Source organism: Hemiscyllium ocellatum, chromosome 19 (genome assembly GCF_020745735.1).
Source record: "Hemiscyllium ocellatum isolate sHemOce1 chromosome 19, sHemOce1.pat.X.cur, whole genome shotgun sequence".
Lineage (NCBI taxonomy): Eukaryota > Metazoa > Chordata > Chondrichthyes > Orectolobiformes > Hemiscylliidae > Hemiscyllium > Hemiscyllium ocellatum.
Window position 1 is genome coordinate 66,585,770 of NC_083419.1, and position 17,248 is coordinate 66,603,017.

Consider the following 17,248-nt stretch of genomic DNA (forward strand, 5'->3'; position numbering starts at 1 on the left):
GAGCACGGCAGTTCAGGCAGCATCCAAGGGGAACCAACAGACGGGTGTATTCAGACTTCCAGGAGGCATCCAACAAGGAACCTCATCAAAGGATAACACATAACAGCATACAGTGTTGGAGTTTGTATATTGGTGTGGACAGTGATTAGGCAGGAAACAGTGAATGGGGATAAACCATTCTTTTTCAGGTTGGTGAACTCTAAAGGTTTCACAGCCACAGAAGTTTTATGCTGCAGGACGCCGTTCGGCCCATCATACCTGTTCTATTTCACCATATGAGCACAATAACTTTAGACTTTGATTGCCTTTCTCCAGCGTTTTTCACCACCAGCTTGTTTGTACATCCGAAGTAAAGGCTTCCCCCCTTCAACTCACCGACCAAATTGTTTCGCTTTTATCGGATAAATCGACGAAAATTCCTGACGGGACTTCCCCCACTAAAAAGCGCACCCGCGTCTTCCCACGGTGCGGTTAAAACACCCTCTCCCCCCACTGCGCAAGCGCCAGCTGGACTTCCAGTTTCCAACCGTCGGGGGGGAGAGAAGGGGCGGGGCAGAGGCTGTTAGAGGTGGGACTGCGAGTCATGCGGCGAGGCTAATGGGGGTGGTGCTAAGGTGGAGGAGGCGGAGCTGAGATTGAGGGGGCGCGGCCGAGGTTGAGAGGGCAGGGCTGTGATTGAGAGGGCGGAGCTGAGGCGGCGGGGGAGGTGGTACCATCTCGCGGCAGAAAGGCGAAGTGGCTCAAACTGATTGGTTTAAATCAGTGCCAACAGGAGGCGGCACCTTGCGACGATCCGATCCCCGACAGGCGAAGATCCCTGTCAATCAATGTCCTTGACACAGCCTCTACTTCCGGCTGGCGTTGTGTTGGAGGAGAGAGTGATCAACGACGGTGTTGTCTCGGAGGGGAGTTGTGACAGTGACAGCCTGTTTGTTGTTGGTACCCGAGCGGCGGCGATGGAAGTGTTGGATGCTGATGGTGCCGACCCCCTCGAGTGGGACAGTAAGCTCAGTGAACTCAACCTGTCGGCAGGACTGCAGTGCGAGGCCCTCTACCCGACGGTAGGATCGCTCACCGGAGCCTGGGGCTCTCACAACCTCCATCCCCGCAACCTGTTAATGCGCCCCCAGTTAAAGGCTGCACATCGGGGAATTACCTGACCTCACCCATCCCTCCATTCTCGCCCCCCCCAAGTGTCCTCCTATTCCCCCCCCAAGTGTCCTCCTATTCCCCCCCCAAGTGTCCTCCTATTCCCCCCCCAAGTGTCCTCCTATTCCCCCCCCAAGTGTCCTCCTATTCCCCCCCCCAAGTGTCCTCCTATTCCCCCCCCAAGTGTCCTCCTATTCCCCCCCCAAGTGTCCTCCTATTCCCCCCCCAAGTGTCCTCCTATTCCCCCCCCAAGTGTCCTCCTATTCCCCCCCCAAGTGTCCTCCTATTCCCCCCCCAAGTGTCCTCCTATTCCCCCCCCAAGTGTCCTCCTATTCCCCCCCCAAGTGTCCTCCTATTCCCCCCCCAAGTGTCCTCCTATTCCCCCCCCAAGTGTCCTCCTATTCCCCCCCCAAGTGTCCTCCTATTCCCCCCCCAAGTGTCCTCCTATTCCCCCCCCAAGTGTCCTCCTATTCCCCCCCCAAGTGTCCTCCTATTCCCCCCCCAAGTGTCCTCCTATTCCCCCCCCAAGTGTCCTCCTATTCCCCCCCCAAGTGTCCTCCTATTCCCCCCCCAAGTGTCCTCCTATTCCCCCCCCAAGTGTCCTCCTATTCCCCCCCCAAGTGTCCTCCTATTCCCCCCCCAAGTGTCCTCCTATTCCCCCCCCAAGTGTCCTCCTATTCCCCCCCCAAGTGTCCTCCTATTCCCCCCCCAAGTGTCCTCCTATTCCCCCCCCAAGTGTCCTCCTATTCCCCCCCCAAGTGTCCTCCTATTCCCCCCCCCAAGTGTCCTCCTATTCCCCCCCCAAGTGTCCTCCTATTCCCCCACCCCCAGTCTCCTCCAACCCCAGTCCCCTTGTACTTCCCTCCGCCCCCCAGTCTCCTCCAACCCCAGTCCCCTTGTACTTCCCTCCGCCCCCCAGTCTCCTCCAACCCCAGTCCCCTTGTACTTCCCTCCGCCCCCCAGTCTCCTCTTATGCCCACTCCTTACTCTTCTCCAACCGTTCTGCACTCCCACTGCGGTCTTTCCTGGTCTCCTTTACTCCCTCTTCTAGGAGAAAGTATAGTGCTGGAAAAGTGCAGGTCAGTCAGCATCCGAGGAACAGGAAAATCGACGGTTCGGGCATAAGCTGTTCTTCAAGAAGAAGGGCTTATGCCCGAAATGTCGATTTTCCTGCTCCTTGGATGCTGACTGACCTGCTGTGCTTTTCCAGCACCACACTTTTCAACTCTTTACTCCCTTTTCCACTGCCTCAGTCTCCTCCACATACCTCTGGGTGGCATGGTGGCTCAGTGGTTAGCCTGCTGCCCCACAGCGCCAGGGACCTGGTTTGATTTCACAGTCCGGTGACTGTCTTTGTGGAGTTTGCACATTCTCCCCTTACCTGTGTGGGCTTCTGCCAGGTGCTCTGGTTTCGTCCCACAGGCCAAAAATGTGTAAGTTAGGTGGTTTGGCCATGCTAAATTGCCCAGAAGTGCCCAGGAATGTGTAGGCAAGGTGGATTGGGAAATGCAGGGTTACAGCGATGCAGGTCTGTGTGGGATGCTGTACTGTGTGGACTTGTTGAGCTGAATGGCTGTTTCCACACTGTAGGGATTCTAAAATTCACATTCACGTTCCACCCTCTTTCCCACTCCCCACCCCCCCACCCCCACTCCCACTCTCCCCTCTTTCCTCCCACCACCTTACACCCTCCTCAGAAGAAGTTTGGAGTATGGATTGTACCACGTCCAGAAGTGGCACTGACCTGTGTGGAAGCATTTCTTAGCTCTCTGAAATACATTCCAAAGCTTCCTTGTTTCCTTTCCCCTCCCCTTCCTTGAATTTCTCTGTCAGTTTAAATGTGATCCAGAGGGGCACAGGCTCTCCTATAACATTAAAGCGCTGCCCCTTGGCATCTAGCAGCAGTGTGTCATGCCATTGGCATTGTTCCTGGCAGGCTTTAAGTCAGCTTTCATTGCTGGGATCTCTGCCAAATTCAAATCCGCAATGAGCCAAGATGCTTCCTTCATATCATGCAGGCTTGGTTCATCTCTGAGGTGTCACATCCACATCTCTTGTTGATCTTCACAACTTTCTTCCTGTACCCCATGTTACCAAAAGAAACTGATTAAATGATCGTAATGAACCAAAACACTGCAAATGCTGGAATTCTAAAACAAACAGAATGCCTGAAAAGCTCAGCAGGTCTGACAGCATCTTTGGAGAGAAAAACAGCGTTAATGTTTTGAGTTCAATATGACTTCTGTTCAGAAGTTTGAGAAAGGATCATACTGAACTCAATGTTAACTCTGTTTCCCTTTCCACAAATACTGCCAGACCTTCTGAGAATAACTGGCAGCTTTGTCCACCATTTTGGTTTCTGCATGCATGAGTTAATTGTAGATGGAGTATAGTTGGATTGCTAAGAGGAAGTGACTGCAGATGCTGGAGATCAGAGTAGAGAGTGTGGTGCTGGAAAAGCACAGCAAGTCAGGCAGCATCCGAGGAGCAGGAGAACTGACGTTTTGGGCATGAGCCCTTCATCCTGCTCCTCGGATGCTGCCTGACCTGCTGTGCTTTCCCAGCACCACAATCTTGACTATAGTTGGATTGCTGTTAACTGATGTAAGCTTGTTACAATAGCAGTTGCTCCTTTGGGGTTTGGATCTTCCATACGGGATGATGTTTTCCCATCAATAATACATGTGCAGACTCGACTGTTGGTTATTTTAAGAGTGTGTGAACAAAGTAAACAAATGTTTATTTTGACAGGGTAGTTACAATGAAAAATGTCAAATAATGCAATATAATTCCTTGCATGCATTCTGAAAATTGATGTTTGGAGTTTGAATATTTTTGTTTTTATATGCATGAAGGAGGAATGCTTATCAAGGGAGCGACAATCATCTAGACTATTCAAAATCCTTCTTAACTCAGAGAATGGTTGGAATGTCGAATTCTCTTCCATGTTGAGTTATTGAGACAAATAGCATACTACCTATAAGGGGAAGCTAGATTTTGAAACAGAAGGAACTGCTGATTAGAGGATTTGTTAGAGCATAAACATTGACTACTTGGGCCAAATTGGCTGTTTTCTGCTGTAAATGCAATGCAAGCCCAATTTCCTAATTGTCAGCCTGCTGCTGCATCTAAGTCTGAAGGAAGGCTAGCATAAACTTGTTCTCCATCATAAGTCAATGAGTAGTTATGATTTGGTTGTTTGCTGTGGTTTTATATTTTGACTCTTTGTGGTGATAGATGTCTGGATTATAATCTTGCTGAAATAGTTTCTGGATCCATCCTAGCCGAGTTATCGTCATAGAGATGTACAGCATGGAAACAGACCTTTCGGTCAAACCCGTCCATGCCAACCAGATATCCCAACCCAATCTAGACCCACCTGCCAGCATCTGGCCCATATACCCATCCAAATGCCTCTTTAATGTTGCGATTGTACCAGCCTCCACTACTTCCTCTGGCAGCTCATTCCATACACGTACCACCCTCTGTGTGAAAAAGTTGCCCCTTAGGTCTCTTTTATATCTTTCCCCTCTCATCCTAAACCTATGCTCTCTAGTTCTGGGCTCCCTGACCCCAGGGAAAAGACTTTGCCTATACCCTATCCATGCCCCTCATAATTTTATAAACCTCTATGAGGTCACCCCTCAGCCTCCGACACTCCAAGGAAAACAGCCACAGCCTGTTCAGCCTCTCCCTATAGCTCAATTCCTCCAACTCTGGCAACATCCTTGTAAATCTTTTCTGAACCCTTTCAAGTTTCACAACATTATTCCAATAGGAATGAGACCAGAATTGCACGCAATATTCTGAACCAATGTCCGTATAGCCATGCTAACCAATGTCCTGTATTCAATACTCTGACCAATAAAGAAAAGCATACCAAATGCCTTCTTCACTATCAACTGTGACTCCACCTTCAAAGAGGTATGAACCTGCACTCCAAGGTCTCTTGAGTTACCAGGAATCTGTATGTATTGGGGCTGCTTTTGTTGCTTGCATGATTTGAGAACCTCCATTTAAGTTTGGAGGAAATCTACTTGCAATTAATTCAACCACTCAAGCTGTAAGGAAGTAATGTTCACAAATGTAATGGGCATAGAAAGGAATAAGGAATTAGTACAATAAATGTATAACTTTTTTTTAAATGGCTAAAGATAAATGATTGGTGATTGCAGTGAATCAATGAATAATTAAATGGACAAAAAAAACAATGTAGGTTTGAAAAGTATGGAATTGGTGAGGCCTAGAATTCCATGATTCTATAGAAGCAAATGTATTTGCTTTGCTCAAGTGGACAAACATGACAACCATTAAGCCCACAAACAGCAATGAGATATTCAAGAAATTAATCTGGTTTTTCCAAAATGGGATAGTACAGTGGCTTGGTAGTTACTGTGCCAGGGACTGAGTTCGATTCCAACCTCGAGCGACTGTCTACGTGCAGATTGCATGTTCTCCCTGCGTCTGTGAGAGTTTTCTCTGGGTGCTCTTTTTCCTCCCACAATCCAAATATGTGCAGGTTTATGTGGATTAGCCATGCTAAAATGCCCATAAGTGTCCAGGTTAGGTGGATTAGTCATTGGAAGTGCAGTGTTACAGTGAGGTGGATTTGGATGGGACGCTGTTTGGAAGGTCGGTGCGGACTCAATGGGTCAAATGGCCTGCTTCCACGTGATAGTAGTGTGCTTCACCCTCGTACTCTATGCAGTCTCAGTGGGACCCAACCTCTGGAGTTTTGCCTGTAGTTGTGGTGGTCCTAATCCACGGAAGGCTATCTGTACCTGAAAGAGATGCAATGCAAGGTTCTCTCAAACCTAATTCTCTGCATATGTGGATTACTTTAAGGAGAAAGACTGAGCAGGTTCAAACCCGCCTTCCCTGGAGTTTAAAAGAATGAAAAGGAATCTTATTAAGACACAAAGTTCTTAAGAGGTCAATGTTGAGAAAATGTTTCCTTTGGCTACAGAATTTGGTACACTGGTCATAGTCTTTGGATTAGAGAGTGGAGAATGCTTGGCATTCAAATGCATTCAGAACGGTTATTTTGGATGCTAAAACTTCTGTTGTTATGAGAATTGTCTGTAGGTGGAATTGAAGTAGAAAATGAGCTGAAATAAATGACTGAGAACAATGGATGGCTGCTATTTTTATGTATTCTGTTGACATTCCTGAAGAAGGACTTACGCCCGAAAAGTCGATTCTCCTGTTCCCTTGATGCTGCCTGACCTGCTGCACTTTTCCAGCAACACGTTTTTAAGCTCTGATGTCCGTCAGCACCGAGAAAGGCTGATTTTTTTTTAAGCCCAAGAAAAAGCTAGAGTGATTTTAGACTTGCCAGCCCACACCGTTCTACTATTCACTTCCGCCACTTGACACCATGAGCTATGTTGTAATCGACATTCCAAAGATGAGGATTAGAGTGGAATACTTGAACCAGTTTTACTGTGCACTTTGTTCCTTTGGTTAAAATCGTGAAGCACCGTGGGTGTACCTGCTCATCACCTGGAGGGCAATTAGCGATGGGTGATAAATACTGGCCTAGCAAGGGACACCCACATCCCGTGAAAGAATTTTAAAAAGTTCTTAATTGTGCAAAGTTCCACGTTGGTTAGTACCAGCAAATTGGCCAAACATGAATCCTTTATTGGTGTCAATTGAATTGTTTGCATTGATTTGTTAAAGGTGATTCTTTGGTAGGTACTTCTCAAATCTGGCAATCTCACTGCCATCCTCTTCTGTAACATGGTGTTGGGAATGGGATGGATGATGATTTTATTTGGGAACCATTTTGTCTTGAGATGTCAGCTCAGGCCCGTGGTTCTCTCAGAAGAAAAGCAAGGGTGCATCTTTATGGTGACCACCAGATTTTCTTGAGGTGGGAAGGATGGACAAGAAGAGAATCAGAGTCTTGGAACCTCCACTGTTTGCTATTGCTTCAATTTCCTTCTCCATGACCCAGATCCCCTCGGACAAAATGGCTATGTTGATTAGAGACTTGGTGGTGGTTGTTGTTAGACATAAGGAAAAGGCTGTTCAACCCTTTGAGCATGCTCCACTATTTAATACAATCATGGCTGATTCATGTTATCCACTTTCCTTCCCTTTCCCCATAACCTTTCATTCCCCTACTGATCAAGGATCTATCTCTGCCTTCAATATATACAAGTCTCTTCCACCACAGGTCTGTGACAAGGAGTTTCAAAGACTCTCAACCTCTGAGAGAAGAATTCCTTCTCATCTCAGTCTTAAATTGGCACCTGTTTATTTTGAGACTGTGCCTTCTGGTTGTAGAATCTCAAATAAGGGAAAACATTCAGCATTTACCCTGTCAAGCCCCTTAAGAATCTTTTATGTTTCAATGGCATCACCTGTCATGCTTCTGACCTCCAGTGAGCAGACTTCCAACCAGTTTAACCTTTGCTCCTAAGACGGTCCCAGGGATCATTCTTGTAAATATTCTCTGAACTGTTTCCAATGAAATATGTTTCTTAAAATAAGGGAACCAAAACTGCTCACGGTACTACAGATGTGGTCTTATCAGCATTTATACAGTTACAGTAAGATTTCCCTATTCTTATACTCCAAGGATAAGAATCAGCATTCCATTAGGCCTTGCTGGTTGCCTGCTATGACTGTGTGCTACCTTTGTGTTTCATGCACAAGTACCTCCAAGTCCCCTTATGTTGCAGCTTGCTTCCGTTTTTCTCCATTTAAGTAATATTCTGTTCTTTTGTTTCACGATTCCAAAATGAAGAACTTTTACTCTGTTTTCCAACTTTTTGCCCACTTAATTAAGGTATCAATATTTCTGTGTAAACTGATTTGGAGGTGCCGGTGTTGGACCAGGGTGTACAAAGTTAAAAATCACACAACACCAGGTTATAGTCCAACAGGTTTATTTGTAAGCACTAGCTTTCGGAGCACTGCTCCTTCATCAGGTGGTTGTATGATGAAGGAGCAGCGCTCTGAAAGCTAGTACTTACAGATATACCTGTTGGACTATAACCTGGTTTTGTGTGATTTTTAACTCTCTGTAAACTGTTTGTATTCTGGTTGCATGTGTCGTTCATTTAGGTTAGATTGGATTAGATTAGATTACTTACAGTGTGGAAACAGGCCCTTCGGCCCAACAAGTCCACACCGACCCGCCAAAGCGCAACCCACCCATACCCCTACATTTACTCCGTCACCTAACACTACGGGCAACTTTAGCATAGCCAATTCACCTGACCTGCACATCTTTGGACTGTGGGAGGAAACTGGAGCACCTGGAGGAAACCCACTCAGACACTGGGAGAATGTGCAAACTTCACACAGTCAGTCGCCTTAGGTGGGAACTGAACCTCGGTATCTGGTGCTGTGAGGCAGCAGTGCTAACCACCATGCCACCCACCGTGTCATATCTGTGGTGGTGGGTAACTACTTCCCCCAGTGAAACATTGTTATTCACATGACCAAGGAGCTCCTCCAACACTGCTGTTAGTGGGTTAATGGATTGGAATTTGATTTTGTTTCTCAGGTCTTTTATTTGTGATGAGTAACTTAGCTTTCGTATCACTCTAGATAAACACAGCGATTTTATGAAAACGCTGGCTGCAGTTCTGCCACCAGTGTGAACAAGGTGCAAAGTGTTGAAATGATGTTCAGTGCCTCCCATTTAAGGGATATCAGAGACTGTGTACAGGGCAGAAGTCAAAAGTATTAGTAGCAATCACCATGAGCTCAAGGTGACTAAGCCGGGTACGGTTTTAATTCCCTGGTACTCTGCAAGTTTCAACATATATTGGATATCAAATTCTCTCATTACTATTTTTATTGCTTACTTTTTATTGTTGCATTTGTCTAAACAATAAATCGATGACCTGTTTTATTTCCCTTTAAGTAATCGATGTTAAATAAGGCAAGCTGCCCAATTGCTTGTTTACAGGATTACAATGACTGTCTTTACTCTTAGGAATTGAATTTCAAAGATTCTGATGCTTGTATGGAGAAGTTGACAGCTGTTGTTCTAGTCAGTGAAAATCAGTTATCTTATTCCGTGTCTTTGGCGTTTTTAAGAAAGGAACAGCAAATCCTGGACCTAATACCAGTTTAACTGCTATAAGGCATTAGTTTTCTGACTTTGATAGGTTAGTCCTTGACCCTCAGTGGTATTACATTATTTTCTATATGGGAGATCCAGAAAAATCAGTTGAATGATGAGTTTGAGGTAACACATTCTGTCTGCTTCAGTATTCCAGTCTCTGTGTAAGCATGGGGCTGTTTGCCCTGGAGCGTCAGAGGCTGAGGGGTGACCTTATAGAGATTTACAAAATTATGAGGGACATGGATAGGATAAATAGGCAAAGTCTTTTCCTTGGGGTCGGGGAGTCCAGAACTAGAGGGCATAAGTTTAGGGTGAGAGGGGAAAGATATAAAAGAGACCTAAGGGACAACTTTTTCACACAGGGTGGTGTGTGTATGGAATGAGCTGCTAGAGGATGTGGTGGAGGCTGGTACAATTGCAACATATAAGAGGCATTTGGATGGGTATATGAATAGGAAGGGTTTGGGGGGATATGGGCTGGGTACTGGCAGGTGGGACTAGATTGAGATGGGAAAGCTGATTGGCATGGACAGGTTGGACAGAAGGGTCTGTTTCCATGCTGTATATCGCTATGACTCTATAACTGTAGATGATGTAAGACAGAAACAAAAACAGAAATTCCTGGAAAAACTCAGCAGGTTTGGCAGAAAAACAGGTTCTAAAGTTGCTGCTAGACCTGCTATGGAGAGAAAGCAGAATTAATGTCCTGAAGAAGGGTCGCTAGACCTGGAACATTAACTCTGCTTTTTCTCCACAGATGCTGCCAGACCTGCTGGTCTTTCCCAGCAATTTCTGTCTCTGTATAAGCATGTTGGCTTCTCTGACATGTTGTGTACCCTTAACTCTTCAATATTTATTTTCATTGCTCCCTAATCTCAGGAATTCTAACTGAATCTTGGTTGTTTGTACTGTGTGCTACAATATTTCAAAGTGTAATTGCCTTTGCAGAAGGCATACAGGGAAGCGTCTTTATTGAGATAAGCCTGAACTGAAAATGAACCAAGTAGTTTATAACATCTTATGTCCGCTTTCAATCGAACTGCCCCAAGTTTATTTCTGAGATTTTGTTGCGGCTGCTTGAATACATTGTGTCCAAGAAAATTAGATTTTTAACTTTGGTTTTGGAGGTTGCAGCTGTGCCCTATGGATCGCCTATTGGATGCCCCACCTGTTTGTGAATGGAATAGAGAATCAGGTTGTATCACTAACAGCAGTTGAGAAATTGCTCATTCACCACCTTACTGAAACATTAAATAAAGTATCCGAGTATATTTATTACTGAAAGTTTGACTGATGAAATTGGCCTGCAGTGATCTCAATCACTTTGCTTTGCAAGTTTGAATTATGTGGGAGTGTTGCCAGTGTCAATGAGTCAGATTGACTGCTTCACAACATTTGAATTAGGAATTGCCAGTGGGAATTTGGGGCTTAACGTTTGAACTCACCACCCTTGGCATTTTTCTATTGTTTTAATAAGTACTGAAATGATGATGAACGAACTATCTTGATACTGGAATTTTTGGTGTTATGTAAGGGCCATCCATTTCAATAGTATGAAGCCAAGAATGGAGGCCTTGTGGTGCAGTGTTCACACCTCTATCTCTGAGCCAGAAACCCTAACTTCAAACCTCACCAGGGGCCATTATTTTAATCAAAAACCTGTTCGACCATGTTATGACACACTTCTGGGACAGGTGGGATGTGAACCTGTACCTTCCAGCCCAGCGGTAGGGGCACTACCACCACTCCACAAGACCTTTAATTATTCTTAATCATCCTGTTCAGGCATCATATGACATACCTCTAGGACAGGGAGCACGGGTTTTTCTCATTAGAGCAAAGATGGATGAGAGGTGACTTGATAGAGGTGTACAAGATGTTGAGAGGCATAGACAGAGTGGATAGCCAGAGAGTTTTTCACAGAGCGGAAATGTCTATCACCAATAGGCATCATTGTAAGACGATTGGAGGAAGGTTTGGGGAGATGTCAGAGGTAGGTTTTTCATGTGAAAAGTGGTGGGTGTGTGGAATGTACTGCCAGCAGTGGTAGTAGAATCAGATACATAAGGTACTCTTAGAAAGGCACATGGAAGATAACACAATGAGGGTCTGATCTTAGAGTAGGATAAAAGATCAGCACAACATTGAGGACCAAAGGGCCTGTACTGTGCTGTACTATTTTGTGTGACAGGTGGGACTTGAATCTAAACACTCAGGCCTAGATGTAGGGATAGTGCCAGTAGAGCTGACAATGAAGATGGTGATATGAGCATGGCCAATTATCAATCTGTACATTTTTCTGCTATTCCCAAGGCAGGCTGGAGGTGTGGGAGAGTTTCCTGATCAGCCAGAACAGTGTGGTTTTTGCAGCACAATAGCCACCCACATTAAAAGATTCCATGTGCAGTTTCTTGCTGTGAGCGAGTGGTCTTCAGTCTGAGAGTGTAATGCCTAATGACACCTCCCCCCAATCCAGCTGCTTCTTAGTCATAAAGCCATAAGGAGGTTTATGTAATTGATTTTAATTGCTGATTACAGGTTTTTATTTGAAGCTGAATTTGATTTCTAAAATGAACTGCCATAAATTTTGAGCCCTGTGTTGGTTCCAATACTTGGAACTGAGAATGGATTCAAGGAATTCTGATGCAATTCCTTGTCACAAATTACTGCAGCTACAATCCATGCTGTGCCAGATGTCCCTTGTGCTGACTAATGGAAAACCCAGCACAATTTAATCATGTCAATCTGATTCTCCTCTGGATTTCTTCAGAATATGTTCCGTTTCTGATGAGAGCTGGATCTTCTTTGTTTAGTTGGGTTTTGTTTTGTTTTGTTGCGTTAACACTGCTGGCTTCCGAAGTGTAGAGCCTAATGCAGTCTGCAGCTGCTGTGAACTCGTTTGATTTGCTGCAGCTGGGAATTAGTTATTTTCCAAAAAAACCCTCAGAATTTTACTGGCTTCTGGCCTTGAACAACTGGCACATTTATATTGGCATTGATGTTGGGTGCTTAAGACTTGTGTGTAGAAGCTAGGGGCACACACTAGTTCATTTATTAAAAATAACATTTTTCTTTGTTTCCTTTCACAGTAGGAGTTTGTACTCATACGAGGGCATGAAACCATAGTAATAATGAGCAATTCAGTAGTCGCTCTACTTAAGGAATATCGCCAAATTACCATTAATATTCACCCTGATTTGAAAATAGTGTTATGTTATATCACTCGAATCTATGCCCATCTGCAGTAGCAGAACTATACCATAAGAATAAACTATAGCATTTTTCATATTATTTTTGTGTTCAAAGCCCAGAAGTACAATTGCCATCACATGCAAGTTACCTGCACCATTTAGTTCAGTATTCATGCTTTGAGAATTGATGTCACATTGTAGCATCAGCACAAAAATGCCTGTATGCATACATTTGTTAGAACAACATATCTGCTAACTCTAGTTACACCAAAAAGACCCAGTTACATTTATATTTTCCTTGCCACCAGTCTTAACATAACAGTTGGAATAGTTTTGCTGTTGGCTGTGGTTTGCTGTCTAAATTCTTTTATAATTGCGCATCCAATGTTTTTTTTTGAGTTAACATCTGTCCCTTTAAATCTGATTTGATTTTGGAATCTCAGTTTCTGGCTCATGGAGGAAAGTGGTGTTTGACCTTCAACTTTTGTACTACCACATGCATAATTCTGAAGATTGTCTTCTGTGTCAGCTTGTACTTTACAGAAAATGGTGACGTTGATCAGGAAGCTAGCTACTTATTGTCTTAATCTTTTGAAAACATGTTGGACTGGATTAGGGCAACTTTTTCTGCACCTTCAGCTCAGTTCTTTTGTCGCAATAAGTTTCTGGAAATGTGGGTCTGACTGTAACGTAACATTTCGAGAGCTACAGCACAGCTAGGGCCTGAGTGTACTTTGGGACCAGCAGTGTATACATTTAACAGACACAAGGAAGCATCAGCAGAAGCGTGAGGGTGGGGAGGTGGAAAAAGTGGGTGAATTGGAATCATGTTGAGTACAGAATGAGAATTCAAGTGAGGAAAAGTCATTGAAATAAAGAAGAAAAGCAAAAATAACGATTTAAGTGATTCTGATTTTTTTTTAAAAATCTGACAGCACTTAAATTTTGCTTTTTCCTGTCAGTTGGGGTTGTTTGCAATTGCGTTAGTAACTATGTGTCACTCTTGGCAAGTTTCATTGGCAAGTAATCCAGCAATTTCTGAAGCAGGGAAAGAGGTGGAACAAAGTGAATTGGGCAGCAAGTTCTAGAGATTTGCATTGCAGTGATGGTGCTACTCGTTAACACAGCGTTATTTACCAGCAAGATCTGACTACTTATTTACAAGCGGTTTAATTTTTTAAGCTCCATGCTTGATAATGTCCATGAAATATCGGCAAATGAAGCCCTTAAAAGTTTGACTTGGTTAGGGATCATTCATAAATATCTAATGTTACTTATTTTGTATGTGTAAGATGTATGGTGAAACTTTTTATATTATAAATGCAGATCTTTGACGTTCTCATCCTTGTATCCCTTCTATTCCCCTGATATCAGTTGATGCAGGGCCATAACCACCTTCTGGAGTTAAGTATGCAAATCTGCTGCTAGTTAAATTGATGCTTGTTCAGCTAGGTTTTCAAACTTTTTTTTAAGAATTAGAATCCATACAGTATGGAAACCATTTGGCCCAACAAGTCCACACCGACTCTCCAAAGAGCCACCCACCCAGACCCCTACCATACATCTCCCATGACTAATTTACTTAGCCTCTACATCCCTGAACACAATGGGCAATTTAGCACAGCCAATTCACCTGACCTGCACATTTTTGGGCTGAGAGGAAACTGGAGCACTTGGGGGAAACCCACACAGACACTGGGAGAACATGTAGACTTCACACAGACAGTGGCCAGAGTTTGGAATCGAACCTGGATCCCTGGTGCTGTGAGACAGCAGAGTTAGCCACTGAGCCACCGTGCCACCATAGCAGTTTGCTGGTAATCTTGCGCTTCGGGTTGAAGGGTTATGAAGTGAACAATATAAAGACCGAGAAGGATGTGTAAATTAGAGCTAGTCAACTCAATGTAAAAATCAGTGAAGAAAGAGAGGGAGAGAAAAAAGAAACTTTAAAGAAGAAACAAAGTCTTTTAATAAAATATGCAAGGAGGGATGAGACTTCTCACTTGTTTCAGTGTAATAGATGTTGATTGGCAGTAATTGTCACTTGCCACCTTGTTTAAAGGTTACTTGGATTGAAATGGATAAAATTAACTTTGTGGTGAATTTACTTTGCATTTAGTATCTCAGTATGCTGTAATCTCTGCAGTTCAGAAGCTATTATTTGACAGCACTGGTTATCAAAAAAAAAGCAAACCCTCATTGACATTATTTTTGTACAGTATTTTGGGAGCACCAACATAAAGAATGCATTTATATCAATAAAGCAAATTTTATTACTGTTTTGTGTTTCAAATAAATATTTGTCAGCAGTGTTTTCCAGTTCACAAATTTGCATTCAGGCAATATAATGTCATTTCATAATCCTTAAAATTCCAAAATCCAAAAAGGACTTGCTTCCGAGTATGCCAGACTAAAGAGGTTATATGTATAGCAAATTTGTGCAATTCAGCGATGAAGCAGAAAGTGAGATACTGTTTCTGTAAAACTACCTCAGTTATGTATTTCAATTGGTAGTTCTTTAGTATTTTCTTGCTTAAGGGTGCATCTGTCCTCTGCCGAAGTTGTTGTAGCATTTATGTGTGTATAATGGGAAGTACTGTAAATTTTCCCATTATTTTGCCAGTAAATTGTGGACTTTTGCCTCCTTATACCTTGCCTTCCCTCCCCTCACTACTACTATTAGCTTTTCCAGCTGTTACACATCTTTCCACCATATGTTTTTTTTCCTCCTTCCATTCTAAAGCTTTCTATATCTGCTATTCTTCAGCACTCCGAACGCCTTAATGTACACTCAGGACTGTTAACAATATCGCTATATAATTGCCTTGGCTACATCTTTTTGATGTAGCTTTGAATTAAACCTCTTGAATTCTCGGAAGCAAGTGAGACCTCTTTTAGCCTCTTTCATTAGTCAAAGACAGCATTCTGATTAGTGCTTCTGAAGGAAGAGGATTTGCATTGCATGGTGACTTTGGACATTGTTGTCAAATAGGATCATAGCGTTGTAAAGAAATAGACTCTGCAGTCCAACTTATCCATGCCAACTGGATATCCTAACCTACTCTAGTCCAATTTGACAATATTTGGCCCATATCCCTTTAAACCTTCCTATTCATGTACCCATCCAGATGCCTTTTAAATCTTGTAAGTGTACTCCCCTCCAGCATTTCCTCAGGTCGGTCATTCCATTAATGCACCACTCTCTGCGTGAAAAAGTTGCCTTTTGAATCTTTCCCCTCTCACCTTAAGCCTAGACCCTCTAGTCTTGGTCACCCCCTCAGCTGCAACGCTCCAGGTAAAATAGCCCCAACCTATTCAGCCTCTCTTTATAACTTAACCTCTCCAAGCCCAGCAACATCCTTCCAAGTCATTTATGAACCCTTTCAAGTCTAGCATCTTTTCGATAGCAGGGAGGCCAGAATTAAACAGTGTTCCAAAAGTGACCTCACCAATGTCCTGTACAGCCGCAACATCTCGTACTTTCACAATCGCTCAACTGTGAACTATCACTGCTTGGTTTATAAAAACTTTTCTGTTGCATTCTAGAGCCACTCTCCGATCTCCGACATTGTCTCTCCCTTTCTTTCTCCCCATTTAAAGTATTGTTGTTTTTGATTTTTTTTCAAGTTCTAAAAACAAAGCAAGGACTTTAAAAATAGTAATTACTGATCCAAAAAAAAAATCAAGCAGATCAGCTCAACACTGAAAGAAACCTCAAAAAATGCAGCAGCTTTTCTGTTATGATTCTCTCTCATCCACCATTTTTAAAATATGCAAATTAAAAGAAAAGTAGTTTCAAGCACTACATTCCGCAAAGTTCTTTTTGTAATGATTGTTATGTTTGAAAGGAGGAAGCCATTTGGTACCAGCAATAACCAACAAACTGCAATGAGATGAATGGCATTGATTTGTTTGTGTTGGTTGTACAGTATTGAGGAAAGTACATTGCCTGGATTTTGGTTAAAAGTCCCTGCTGTTTGAATAATTTAATGCTGTACTTGAGCATCCACCAAAAAAAAGGAGAAAGTGAGGACTGCAGATGCTGGAGATCAGAATCAATCGAGGAGCAGGAGAATTGACGTTTCAACCAAGACCCTTGATCAGAAATGATGAAGAGCTCTTGCCTGAAACGTGGGATCCACCATAAAAGCAGACTAGGCCTCATTTTAAATGCACCCCAATGCTACAATACTCCTAAAGTAAATTTAGCATGTGCCTTTTCTCACCCTAGTTTAGGTGAGCTGGTTTAGATCAGAAATTGATTATTTTTTTCTCTCCCTTCCTTCCACTTATGCTGTCTTATAATGGTGAATGCTGCACTGTTTTCGTACATATTTCAGAATGTAGCACAGAGCATGTAAATCACTTCTGGGCTGTAAATGTAATGTAAGTTCTCTACTGCAAATTCAACTTAGAATTTGGACACTGTGTAATTGTGGGGGAGGAATAGTGACTGGCTGTTTGCTGAGTTTAACAGGTAAATGAAAGGCTTGCCTATGCACATAAGGGTGTGAGTAAGCTCAGAATTTTGTTAATAAAGGCCCTTTGAGGCAAAAAAAAACACTGTATGCACAGATGGCATCCAGATGTGTGACTATCCTTTTTATTCAAGTCAATACCCAGGAGACACATAGGCAGACTGATGTCTCAAATGAATGAATATGAATTAGTTTTAAGCATGCTAGACTGTACAATTCCCATTAGTGTGTTTCACCGTCATTAAGTGAAAGTTAGATTATTGAATTGTGAACAGATCGTAAAGCTCCATTGCAACATTTTCTCATTGGGATTCTGAAACAGTAACATCAGTAATTCTTCACCT

The 17,248-nt window shown here is 43.3% G+C and overlaps 1 protein-coding gene across 1 annotated transcript in view; it reads left to right on the forward strand.

The window, feature by feature from the left end:
- Window positions 1-859: 859 nt before the first annotated feature.
- creb3l2 (cAMP responsive element binding protein 3-like 2) overlaps window positions 860-17,248 on the forward strand; it is a 94,259-nt gene continuing 77,870 nt past the window's right edge. Inside the window, exon 1 of the mRNA XM_060840014.1 lies at window positions 860-1,061. Coding sequence (XP_060695997.1) covers window positions 957-1,061 — 105 coding nt within the window. The 5' untranslated portion in view covers window positions 860-956. The remainder of the gene's footprint in view (window positions 1,062-17,248) is intronic.